The 14,242-nt window shown below is 40.2% G+C and overlaps 1 protein-coding gene across 1 annotated transcript in view; it reads left to right on the forward strand.

Moving 5' to 3' along the window:
• LOC127123856 (tRNase Z TRZ3, mitochondrial) overlaps positions 1–14,033 on the forward strand; it is a 43,625-nt gene extending 29,592 nt beyond the window's left edge. The window contains exon 4 of the mRNA XM_051054035.1: positions 10,659–14,033. Coding sequence (XP_050909992.1) covers positions 10,659–12,313 — 1,655 coding nt within the window. The 3' untranslated portion in view covers positions 12,314–14,033. The remainder of the gene's footprint in view (positions 1–10,658) is intronic.
• The last annotated feature ends 209 nt before the right edge of the window (positions 14,034–14,242 follow it).

Here is a 14,242-nt window from a genome sequence, read left to right on the forward strand (position 1 = left end):
TAATGAACGAATCAACGATTAACAGGGGACTGATTGCTAGTCCCTTCTATCTGTCAATTGCCTCTTCACTTAGGAGGACTTCACAAATAACAGCACAAATGTAAACAAACACAATCATTGCCTCTTACGGAGGACTTCAGCCAAATGCCTGCCAAACACAAACGACAAGGCTTCCAGACTACATGGAGTTAGAAGGCTAAGCTACCTCAGTGGTGTACCAACCACACTCCAAAGCAGAGGAAAGCTAGCTAGCAAGATCTAAAAACGGCTAATGTACCTGTAAGAAAGTCAAACAGGTCAATATCATATTCAGACAAACCAAACAGACAACAACAGTGAGACATTTCCAATATGTACACAAGGATTCAAGTGATTCCATCACACTTAATGAACCTACAACATAATCAAAGTTAGTTAACCAAAGCAACTTGCATCTCAAATAATGAGATCATATCAACCAATAGAGCTAGATGCTTGAACCTGAAATACAAAGCTCAAATGGTGAGTACAAACCACTAGTGCAAAGACTAGGGTCAAAGGCAAAGCAAATAGTCAAAATAGAAGTTGATATTTCACATGAAGCATGTTCAACCAAGCAAGAATGAGTCCTCAAAAGGACCAAGTTCAATTCATTAGGCAAAGCCACCAATTAATCAAGATAAGGCAAAGGCACACAAGGTGGTCACAATTGGACATTCAAATGAGAAAAACCATATTAAAACAGAAATGAATCCAATGATCATGAAATTTTTTATGTGAGATCAACATGTTATGAACAAGCATCATACAAAAATTCAACTCCATAAGAGATTAAATGGCATAGGAATGAAAAGGAATACAAGCAACATCCAAATGTGTGACACAAATTGTCACACCTAAAGTTCATGTGTCCAAAACAGAGATGGAAAATGATAAAAATACCAAACCAATTCTCAAAAATCCAGTCACATGTTAGGAACAAGTATGTCAAATTTCAAGCCAATTGGATAACCAATGAGCATTTCACAATCAATTGAATGTAGCATGGCAATTTAGCATACATGTTCAAACACACAATCTCAATTAAAAAACCAGAAGCAATCAATTCACACAAATGACATCTAAAAATAATAGACATCAATACAATTAAGTGAAAAAAAATTGGGAGCAATTTGGATTTATTTACTATTTTTAGTGATTTTTGGAATTTGATGAAATAATATGGCAAAATAAAATGAATCATGTAAAATGAAATGAAATGAAAAACAACATAATGCCATCAACAAGATTAGAACCAAGGCCATGTAAGTCAACAGTGCGCTCAGAAAATCAATTGGAAATAAGGAAAATGCCTGAGCTAGGGATCGAGCTCGCGTATGCTATGTCCAAGGTGCGCTCAAAACACAGCGCTTCAATTAATGAGGTGGCGGCCACATAAGCGTGGTCAATGCACACGCAGGCCAGTCAAAAGAAGCCTGGCCAATGGATCCGCCACAGGGCGCACACGCAAGTGCCAGCAGGGATAAACCCTAGCAGTTACACAGACGGCGGCGGGAAGGTGTTTTCCACCGTCTTCCCCGATTGGACCGGCGGAGGAGCAACAAATTATTTTCCAGAAATCATAACCACGCATATCATTGGAAAGGTCTTGATGAGTAGATCACAAATATCATATTATCTAAGCCTATTTCTTCATGTATCAAACGGATCGATCAAAAACATTTATATGTGCAAAACTTTAAATCATCGTATCTCTCTCAAAACTCAACCAAAACAAAATCTAAACACATCAGGATTATCAGCATTGAACGTTCTACAAGATCATGGCAAGAAAATGAAGAATTATGAGATGCGAATTCCAACCTCTTTGATGAGCAGTGAGATGAAACAGTGTGTTCAAGGCCTAGCAAGGTCCAGATCTTCTCCTATGTTGATGACTTAAAGCTTTATGTATGAATTGGCAGCTGATTCCACCTGTATGAAGCTTAATCTTCAAGATCCATCTTCATGTTCAAGCTTGGTGTATGCAAAATTCTTCACCAAATTCTCCAATTCAATACTTGATTTGCACTCAATGGTGATCAATGAACACGATTATGCAGTCAAATTAATGAGTTGTGTGAAGAAATTTGAAGTTTGAGATGAGAGCAAAAATGGAGGGAAATGAGATTTTGAGATCTAGAATGTGTATTATGATCCAATTCTGTTATGATTAGCCTTATATACTCCCCCTTAATCATGTTGTAATTAAGTTGAAGCATGGCTAATGAGAAATTAATGAAATATGGGGTGTATGACAAAAAATGCAAAATGTGTGGTGCATGGAGATTTCACACGTGAACAGTAACATGCTAGCATCCAAATCCTCTTAAAATCATCTAATAAACACAATGGAAGTGGTATTTTTCATGTATGATCAATAGAATTTGAATTCTCCATTTTCCCTCCAAAATATATATGAATGAACACATGATCATGTGAGCTTTTTTCATGCAATGCAATGGTTGATTTGGAAAATATAGGTCATGAGAAGCATTTTACAAAAAGAGTGGCTCAATTTGGAGTTTTGGATCAAAAGTTATGGCATGTTGAACCTCCATGTACACTTTGTCATCCTTTGGCCATAATTCTTCAACCATTCATCAGATGCTCATGATCTTGGACTTTTTTGAAATGGGAGAGAAAGATCTTCAACTTTCATGTTGACCAAAATTTCATTTGAAGCTTATTTGATGTTGGAAAGTCAAGTTGAATGTGGACCAAAAACTTGCCATTTTTGGAAACTTGAAATTACAGGTCACTTTCCATTTTGGGAAAATTTTGCTTTGACTTCAAATTCTTCAATATAAATGTTTGACATGATGAATAGGCCTTGTTTGAACATGAATGGAGTGTCTCAAATCATTTCCCACACCTCAAAGCCTTCAATTGACTGCACAGTTGACTGTATAGGTCCTCAGATGACCCTGACATGCTCTGATCAGCTTGAGCCTCAACCACTTGGGGAAATGGCTCAGAAATGAAACCCTAGCTTATACAAGCCCAATATAATGACCATGTGATCCTCATCTCCATAGAATACCTCACCTCCTTGAGAATCCCTGGTTGGAAGAATGCCATTGATTAGGGTTGACCAGAGGTCAAAACCCTAATCCAAAGGAACTTGAGCATGAGAAATGAAGCCCTTGAAGAGGATAAAACCATGATGATGGTGATGTACCCTTGCAATCAAGATGATACCCAAGACCTTTGCAGGATCAGGAAACCCTAACTGAAGCACAAACCCCCAGATGGTTGATCACCAATCCATAGAAACCCTTAGGCTTGAACCAGACAAAATCTTCATCTTCTGAGAAAGACTTTGGAGGATGGCCTCCTTACTTTCACATGATATGCAATATGCAAATGCCTAATGCCCTAAAATGAAATGCAATATGCTAAACTAGTCCCAAGAAGAGGAGGGCAAATTTTGAGGTGTTACAACACCTTCATGGTTATATACCTTTATCTTTCTTTTTGGGTGGACACCTTAAGTGGTTATACATCCCTTTCTTGGTTTTGACACAATTTCCTTACCATGTCAGTCCTAGTGCTTTGGTAAGATCCTTGTCATGTCAGTCTCATTACTTTGACAAGTTCCTACTATTTCCCTTACCATGTTAGTCCTAGTGCTTTGGTAAGATCCCTGTCATGCAAGTCCTAGTGCTTTGACAAGTTCCCACATTCTTTCTCTTGCCTTGTTAGTCCCAGTTTTTTAGGCAAGCCTTCTTTCTTGGTTTAAACACCACCCCCAATCTATATTTCTTTCAGTCTTATTCCTCCGAACTACGGAGCTCTTACTTCCTTATTGCACTATGAGGATATGTAGGCACGTGGATGCGAATCCTTGGGAAACACTTTTCCCCCTTTCTCTCTCTGGTTACACGAACTACGAGACTCTGACTTTCTCATTGCATTATAAGAATACGTAGGCATGAGGGCCCCAATCCTCCTCGAGCACTCTCTCTCTAACCCATTTTTTGTTTTACAGGTACATGAAGATATCAACACTCATTCAAGTAGGAGCAATTAAAACGGTTCCCATGGATTACTATGGATGTGAGGGATGCTAATACCTCCCCCTTGCATAACCGACTTCCTTACCCGTTTCTCTGTTCCCCTTGGGTTTTATCGATATTTTCCCTTCCCTCTTTTTGGGATAAATAAAGTTTGGTGGTGACTTTGTTGTATGTTCGATTGTGTGATACATTCAAGTATATTAATCGGCTAGCTTCACTCATCTACTCTTAGCCTTCGCCAGCTTTTCCCATCTTAACTAGTGAATTTTCCTTTGCCCCTCTTTTGTCCCCCACAAAATATTTGCTATTACCCTTTCAATTTGGTCACAAAAATCTTTTGGAGTTTTGTAGCAACCCATACTATAAGTGGGTATAGCTTGGGAACTATTTTGATTAATACTTCTCTTCCCGATCCAGAAAGCGCCTTTTCTTTCCATCCTTTAAGTTTCTTCCAAAATCTCTCCACCACAAAAGAGAAAAATTATATCTTCAATCTACCAAACACCACTGGGAAGTAAAGGTATTTAGTGTGAGATACCACCTATTGGATTCCTATATTCCATATAAATAATTCCTACAATAAGCAATAACATTATGACAAAAGGACACTTCTGACTTGTCCAGATACACTAGTTGACCTGATCCGTTTTAGTACACCGTGAGGGTTTTCAAGATTACTTCAGCTTCCTATTGGTTGGCTCTAGTAAAGAGGAGGTTGTCATCCATGAATAAGAGATGGGATATGGTTGGATATCCTCTAACCACCTTAATCCCATGGATGGTGTGATGTTTCACTTCCTGGGAAAGAAATCTAGATAGCACATTTGCACATAAGAACAAGAGGTAAGGGGCATAAGGTCCCATTGTTTTAAAGCTCTTCATGGAAAGAGTCTTCTAGAAGGTTTACCATTAATTAGAATCCCATAAGAAATTGTTGTTACATACCTCATAATAACATAGATTAAGCTTGTTGGAAAGACCATGGAGGTCATCATGATCTTCACAAAGTCCCATTCGATTTTGTCATAAGCTTTTGACATATCGAGTTTCAAAGCCATATTACCTTTATTACCTTTAGTTTTCTTCTTGAGCCAGGGGAACCATTCCATGGAAATGAGACCATTACTAGTGATAAGACATCCTTGGACGAAAACACTTTGTTATTTATCAACAATATTAGGTAGAAGTGAGTTCAATATGTTGGCTATGCATTCGGTAACAAGCTTCATGGTGACATTGCATAGGCTGATATGGAAAAAGTCTCCCGGAGAGTGGGGAATCTTGCCTTTCGGTATTCAAGGCTTCTACCCTTGTTTAGGATATCAAGGACACGTTTATCCATATCATAACCTACAACGTGCCAGTACCTCTGGTAAAATAATGCGAGGATTCCATTAGGGCCAGGTGCCTTGAGGGGTGAATTTGCTTAAGAGCCTCTTTGATGTCAGAAGAATCAAACTGTCTAGTACACCACCGAAATATTTTCTCTGATAACCTGTTTATTGCCACTTCACAAATGGCATCAGCACCTTCTGTTCCAGACGAATAAAAAATCTTGCTAAAATAGGCTATAAAAACTGTCTCAATGTCCTCTTACTGCCTCCACCAGAGTCCATTAGTAAATTTAATTCTTTCAATAATGTTTGTTTTCCTCCTCTAACACGTTTTCCCATGGAAAAAATTCGTACTTTTGTCTCCATTCTTCAGCCGCATTGCTTTGCTGTACTGGAACCATATGATCTCTTCTGTTGCCAAGAGGTCATCCAGGTGGTGGTTAAGTTGTTTCATCTTAGAAATCTCCTTAACAGATGAGGCCCATATATTCAACTCAATGATTTCAGCTTCCATCTTTAGGATTTCCTTCCTGATATTGTTCCTGCGATACTTATGAAACAAAGGACCCAAAGATCTTAGGCTCCTAACTATCTCCTAAATGTAAGCTTGAGGGATGGATCACGCCCTATGAACAACCTCCTCGCACCTCTCATCTCTCGTGCACGCCTCTTTGAATATAAAGATATATCTCTTTTTCCTTTGTAGGTGTTGATTTTTTTGCCTCAAGCTCAACTGCAAGGAATGAGTGATTAGAGTTCCTTTTGGGAATGTGTCTAAATCTCATCGGAGAGAACCTGTTAAGAAAAACCTTATTCCCCCACACCCTATCCAATCTACATTGGATGTTGTCAGACTCATCTCTTCTGTTTAGCCACATGAAGAGGTGTCATTCAATGCAAACGCCAATAAGTCCACAACCTTCCACTATTTGTCTTCTCCACTCAAATTGATGTCCTAATCTCATATCCTCTTCTATCTTATCCGTAGAGCTAACTATATCGTTGATGTCTCCAAACCAGAACCACATACCTTTCGTGGGCCTCAAGCTTCTTATGAGTTGCCAAGTTTCCTTTTTCTTGTGATCCTCTAGGTATCTATAAACACCAGTTAAATTGACCTTCTCCCTGTTGACTTCATCCTAAAAAAGAGCCCAATATGGTGATGTGAGTAAGATGTAATAGTATTCTTCATAGATTGTTTTCACAAGAGTGAAGAACTCCCTCCCTTTCTCCTCCCTAAATAACACCAAACACCACTCTGATGGCGACATATCAGAGGGTACACCTTCACAACCGGAAGGCAACATGTGCGCTTCTTCCTCCGAAGACACCCGTAACGACTTCTCCTGGCCTCACCAAAGTCTAAGGTAACCCATGATCAGAAGACAATCCTAAGGACATCATCCCGGATACCATCTTCAACTCCAATTGGACCCCGTTCTCCAGAAAATGCCCTGCACTTCCCTTTCTCCATTTGAACCTCGCTCTCCAGAAAATGCCCAGCATTTCCCTTTCTCCATTTGAACCTCGCTCTCCAGAAAATGCCCAGCACTTCCCTTTCTCCATTTGAATCTCGATTTTCGCGTTGATCGCGTAACGTTCTCTGATCTTTTCCATCTCCACCCGACGGAAAATTTTCCTCCAATATCGCACTACTGGGGAACATTGTTGCTCCAACATCATGATACTAAACTCCTCACAGTAACATCTTCCAACTTCCATCTCGCACGACAGAAATCTCCTCCAGTATCGCACTACTGGGGAATACCGTTGACCCAACGTCATGATGCTAAACTCCTTAGAGTAACATCTTCCAACTTCCATCTTGCACGACAGAAATCTCCTCCAATATCGCACTACTGGGGAATACCGTTGACCCAACGTCATGATGCTAAACTCCTCAGAGTAACATCTTCACCATCCGGCGAAACCAAATCTCAAACGGTAACCACGACTTGAGTTGCGTTGATCCAACGTCATGATGCTAAACTCCTCAGAGTAACATCTTCACCATCCGGCGAAACCAAATCTCAAACGGTAACCACGGCTTGAGACTAGCTTATGCCTGCAATGCTGATGCCGATCTTCCAACCAGCAAAACCAATTCTCAAACGGTAACCACGCCTTGGATTGGTATTCCCATCAGGTTTTTCCAAGATAGTTCCTCTTCGTGTTGCCTTTTGCAAGTACCCTTTTGGAGTCTTTCGTCAATCACTTACCTTTTGTAACTCCTTTTCGGCCTCGTGTCAGTCCTCCTTGCTTTTCGCTTGGGGAAGATTATTGAGACAACTTACCTTTCGTGAGTTTAATTCGTTGCTTTGTGCATGAAATCACGTCTCCCCCTCGATGCCTTTCGCACGAGTAGGCTACCTTTGTCAGATCTTTGCATCCTGTTTGTTTAAACACTTGATGTAGGTTTAGTGAGTCCCGGGGTTTGGGTAGCCATTGTTTGAGAACTTCATCCCCGTCATTGTGCCTGAAGGACAATATGAGGTTTTCATACCTATTTGCAAAGTTCCCCACATGTCAGAGTGTGCCAAAGCCCAGATTTGTCTGGCAGATCCCCTTTAGTCTAGGTTTCACCTAGCAGGTCTTGTCCCACTCTTTATTTTGCCTCGTGCAAATATTTGTGACCTTTCGTCCTTTACTTACCTTTCGTAAGTATTCCCTGCCTTTTGCATGGGAGGTCTTCCGCTTCTAGCTTACCTTTCGTGAGTCCCCTTTGTGCCTTTTGCATAAAGATTGTTATCCCCAGTTGCTTACCTTTTGTAAGTCTCCTTAGCCTTTCGCTCGAGCATTGTTATTCTTGAACTTGCTTACCTTTTGTAAGTGATCCCTGCTTTTGGCCAGGAAATATCCCCCTACAAAGAAGTCGTTACTATCTCTTGTATGGGAAGATTTTCCTTTTCGATTTCTTCTTAATCCTCTGTTAAGAAGTTTCTCATTACCTTTTGTATGAGAAATACCTTCCATTTTTCTTCTTAACCTTTTGTTAAGAAGTTTCTCACTACCTTTTGTATGAGAAATCCCTTCCATTTTTTCTTCTTAACCCTCTGTTAAGAAGTTCCTCATTACCTTTTGTATGAGAAACTCTTTCACCTCACTTCTTAACCTTTTGTTAAGAAGCTCTCATTAACTTTCGTGTGAGGGATCATGTCCATCTTCATGCGCCTTCTTAACCTTTTGTTAAGAAGTTCTCACTACCTTTTGTGTGAGAATCCCCAGCAGACCTTGTGTCTAGGAGTTCCCGTTACCTTTTGTACGAGAATCTTATACCCCGTTCTCTTCTTAACCTTTGGTTAAGGAGTTCTTACTACCTTTCGTGTGAGAAATTCGACCATCTTTCTTCTTAACCTTTTGTTTGGAAGACCCTTTTTTTTCTTGTGCAGAGGAGCCGTTGCTACCTGTTGTACGAGAAAATCATATCCCCCAGCAAGGTCGTATCATTCCCATTCACTTCTTAACCTTTTGTTAAGAAGTTCTCATCACCTTTTGTGAGAGAAATCTGCCTATCCTTATTATCTTAATTGTATTTGGGAGATTCATTTTCTTTTGCTAAGGAGTCGTTGCTACCTGTCGCGAGAAAATGACACTTCTTAGTTGAGATGTTCGCCTTTAGCAAGGTGTCTCTTTGCCTTTTGCAAGAGATATTATTTCAATTCTTTTATCCACCGGTACTTGCCTTTTGCAAACACCTGATTTTTTTACCTTTATGGAATCCTGCGGGAATACCTCGATCACCTGTTACGTGCCAAAACATGATAGGGGAGGTAAGAAAGAAGAAAAGAATGAAAAAGAGAGATGAAAACAGAAAATGGAAAAAAAGAAAAAGCTTAGAGAAAGATTAAAATAATCTATCATACTGCATCTACATACTGCATATGCCATGCATACCCGACCACCCATATACCCATCTACCACATAAAAGTCTGATTCCCAGCAGCTGCCCTGCACAAACACTAGCTTGTTCATCCCATATATCCCAGTGAAGAAGACCCTCCTTGTGACTTATCTTCACATAGCTTTCTATTTGTTCCGCGTGGGCAAATTTTCCGATATTCTAGTATTTAATCCCCTCCCACCTCGATTGTCCGGACGCCGTTGCTATCCGTACATTCAGGTTCGAGAAGATTAAATAGGGGCAGTTGTCATACCCCAAAATTCACCCTACACCTTCACAATGTTCATCTAGGTCACTAACTTAAACATTTGCATATCATCATGAGCATGCATTTCATTTACATAAGCAAGGTTCAACACAAGAGAGCAGTAACTTGAATTCAGAGCTTCATGCTTATGCCTAGTGGAAACTAGGGTTTTCCAGTAACTTGGAGGGGGCCCTAGTGCCTAGGTTGTAGTTCATGACACATCTTGATCCTTGCTAAGGCCTTAGTTTCATGCTTATTGTTGACCATTCAAGTCATAACCTTGATCATCGTTTGTGATATTGTATTCAAGGCCATTTCAATCCATGTTATCCTTTCCCATTCATGTTCAGGCTATCATTGAAGTCCATGTCAAACCTATTGATTTAAGAGTTCAAGTGAATGCAAGGATCATGTTCAAATCCTCAAAGTCATTTATTTCAATCTTTTTCTCAAGCATGTCCATACAATGATTCTCGTACAAGATTCCATATCCAAAATCACTCCATTCATGAATATCAATTTCCATTACAAAGGATAAAATATTCATTACAAAAAAAGAGAGAAGAACAAAATAAACACAAAATTTGAAGTGTTGACCAAGGGTGACTTTGGTCAACGGTTGACATTTTGGTCAACTTTGACCAAAGTCAACCCCATCCCAAAAATCCTAAGTCTACAATCTCTGATCCTAACCCTATGTCTCAGTCCTATTTTGATCCTTGGTTTGACTTTTGTGACTTCAAAATTCCACTGTTACGCCATGCCATGTCCAACCCTTTACTTAGCCATGTTTGCTCACCCATCCCACCATGACCTGCATGATAAATAGTAACATGTGAATAAAAGTCAGAATACAAGCATGCCATTATAATCCATAATGAGTGAAGGCATGGTGAAGCAAGCCAGAATTAAAGCATGCTTGAACCGAGCCAGCATTCTGTTAATTACATGACCCTGCAATTATGCGCTTTGCTTGCCATGAGGAACCAAACCAGTGCCATTAACCCAGTTGTCCTGCAACAAGAGTTCAACCCACAGATCATACAGCAGCCTGTCAAATGCTGCAAAATCTATGGCATTGACTATATACCTGCTGCAGACTTGTACTTGATCTCATAATCACCATCATGAGCACCTAGCATACAAAACCAAAAGTCATAGCATAGACACAGTTGATTCCCCGAATGTCAAAAAGATCCCAGCTGCTAAGCCCGGTGATATGTCTGTAGTATGTGTTTGCGAGCTACCTGAGATTAAGGGAAAATTTGATCTGGAGAAAGCTAAGGCACTTGGTCTCAGACCTGGGCCAAAGTATCGTGAACTGCAACTTGGAAATTCTGTGAAATCTGATCATCAAAATGTTATGGTTCATCCAAGTGATGTCATGGGTCCTTCTATTCCTGGTCCTATTGTACTTGTTGTAGATTGCCCAACAGAATCTCACTTGGAAGCATTATTGTCTGCAAAATCACTAGCTACTTATGGTGATCAAGTGGGAAACATGTCAAAGAGTGTTGCATGCGTAATTCACTTAACTCCTGAATTTGTTGTAAGTTGTTCAAATTACCAAAAGTGGATGAAGACATTTGGTTCTGCACAGCATATCATGGCTGGACATGAAAAGAAGAATATAGAGGTCCCGATTTTGGAAGCTAGTGCAAGAATCGCAACACGACTTAATTACTTATGTCCTCAGTTCTTTCCAGCTCCGGGATTTTGGTCTACCCCAAATCAGAATTGCTCAAAACCTGGCTTTCTTGCTTCAAAGATTATTGATGAGTTGCTGTTAGAGATTCCAGAGGTTGTGGAAGCAGCTCAGCATGTCAGTCAGCTCTGGCAAGATTCCAGTCATACAACGGAGGATTTAATTCCCGGGTCTGATCACAAGATGTTGGTTGAGGAGCCATGGTTGTGTGAAGATGGTATGGCTCCTACTTGCTTGGAAAATATAAGAAGAGATGACTTGGAGATAGTGCTTCTTGGAACTGGTTCATCCCAGCCATCCAAGTATCGGAATGTGACCTCAATATATATAAATCTTTTCTCGAAAGTTGGTTTGCTCTTGGATTGTGGCGAAGGATCCCTAGGACAGCTCAAAAGAAGATATGGTGTAAGTGGTGCTGATGATGTTGTGAGGTCTTTAAGCTGCATTTGGATTTCTCGTATTCACGCCGATCACCACACTGGGTTGGCTAGGATTCTTGCTCTCCGCCGTGATTTGCTGAGAGGAGTTCCTCACAAACCGGTGCTTGTTGTAGGACCAAGGAAACTCGAGAGATATTTAGATGCATACCAAAGACTAGAAGATCTAGATATGATGTTTCTTGACTGCAAGCATACCACAGAAGCGTCATTGGATGATTTTGAGAATGACTTGCAAAAAACAGTTAATTCTCAGGATCTGAGCAATAACAGTGCGAAAATAAATGCATCCAAAGATGATTCAACTTTATTTGCTAAAGGGTCTCGTATGCAAAGCTACTTGAAAATACCAGGTAGTCCTGTTGACAAAGATGCAGTTTACCCCCTCCTAAGGAAATTGAAGCATGTAATCCGAGAAGCCGGTCTCAATGCCTTGATTAGTTTTCCTGTTGTACATTGCCCACAGTCATATGGTGTTGTTCTACAAGCAGAAGAGAGGACTAATAGTATTGGAAAAGTGATACCTGGTTGGAAGATTGTATACTCTGGTGACACTAGGCCCTGTCCAGAGCTGATAGAAGCATCTCGAAATGCAACTGTTCTTATACACGAGGCAACTTTTGAGGAGGGTATGGTAGAGGATGGCACTTGAGCGACAGAGGTCCTTACCAAATCCTTATCCACGCTGGCCAGGGATTGATGCAGCATCCCTTCCGCCAAAATCAGTTCCAGATGCATCACCACATTCAAAACTTATGTCTTCGTTGAGTGACAATTCTCGACAGTTTCATTCCCAAAATTCCGAGTTGATCTCAGTTATCCAAGGATTATCCGACCGGGCACCCACAGGCTTAAATAATAGTGTTACCGGCTGGTCGAATTATCCTCTGCAAGCTGGATTGAGTCCCCTTCAGAATAATATTAACTTGCATCATGATCAAAATACCATTTGGAATTCAACAACAGACATTTCAAGCACCGAACCATTTGTCTTTAAATAACTTAAGAGCTCAACCTGCGGATAACCCAGCTAGTTCTTTGACAGCAGAGAAGCTACTTTCTTCTGGTTTAGCTCATGATCCACAAATAATGAATATGTTGCAACAGTAATACTTGCAGCAGATGCCTTTATTAGATAAACTCATATTTTTGAAGCAGAAGTAGGAGGAGCAACAGCTGTTCTTAAGGCAACAACATCAACGACTGCTTTCCAAAATGTTGCGGGACCAATAGTCTAGCCAGCTCTTTAGTAATCCATCTTATTGACAGTTGCAGAGTTCACTACCAATGGGACATTTGCAGGGTGATCTTTCTCATCTTCAAACCCCACAAGATGCTTTTCCTATGAGCTCTCAGATTGCCAATTCCTAGTGTGCATAATGAACTTAGTACTGATTCTATGAATCTGCATCTTAACGTCAGCCAAGATGCAAGTTATACAGGTGAGTAGCATGTAACTCAAACCACAATAGCAACAAAGCCAACGGAGTGAGCATGGCATGGAAATGAACCAGGACAAAAGGTTGGAGGCCTTTCATACTTAAAGAAAACCTCCAGGCACCAATCTTGATACTTTATGACAGTTCATCTCTTCAGAGGTTTCTTAAGATCAACCTTGACTTTGATTCAAAAGAACTTTCCCATCGTATCCGTCTCCTTTGGGTCGATTTCTTCATACTGACGAATTATGCCTCCCAGTTGTTGAGCCATTGCTTCCAATCTGAGCTTCAAAGGTAAATCATAAACCCTAATCTAAGACACTCCATAATTCATTTCAAATCCAGATGGTTGTTCTTCACCCAAAAACCCCTTGAAGATTAGAAAGCTTCTTTCAAAATTCCAGGGACCTCAATTTATCACCGTATCTGCATCCCGTTTGGATGAGAAATGGAAGAAAAAATGGTTCTTTCCTAGATCTTGCGCTTTAACTTTATTCTTGAGTTGCCATGCTTAAATCATTTATCACCGTATCTGCATCCCATTTGGACGAGAAATGGAACAAAAAATGGTTCTTTCCTAGATCTTGCGCTTCAACTTTATTCTTGAGTCGCCATGCTTGAGTCATTGTTGATTTGAAAGCCCTATTGTTGAAAGGGTTATTGGTCCACAACTTCCCAACGAAGGTTCTGTAAAAGATATCATCACCTAATTTCGCCTCCCCATTCACCGATATTCATTCTTCTTCTTTCTCTGAGAGAGGAATATTTTTCCACCACTCCATGAATTGTAACACCACAGAAAGAAAGCCAAAAGACCAACGAAAAAATAATAGAAAAATACAACCGCACCATCGAAGAGCTACAAGTAGACACAAAGGGAAAGAAACCTAGAGGGCACCACCAAAAGAGAGGTAAACGGGGCTTGGCATGGAATCCTATGGAAAAAACTACACCCTTGACTCTAGAGAGGACATATTAAGTTAGAGATAAAAGTGATGTCTTCTCTCTAAAACATATGGTTTGGTGTAATTCATTTTTAAGAGAGATCTAACCACACATGCTCTTCGCAAAGACAATTGATGTATTAATTTCACGGTTATGTTTTATGTCTCTTCTAATCAGGACCCCAGTCACCTCCTTTA

The sequence above is a fragment of the Lathyrus oleraceus genome, chromosome 2 (assembly GCF_024323335.1).
Source record: "Lathyrus oleraceus cultivar Zhongwan6 chromosome 2, CAAS_Psat_ZW6_1.0, whole genome shotgun sequence".
Taxonomy (NCBI): Eukaryota; Viridiplantae; Streptophyta; class Magnoliopsida; order Fabales; family Fabaceae; genus Lathyrus; species Lathyrus oleraceus.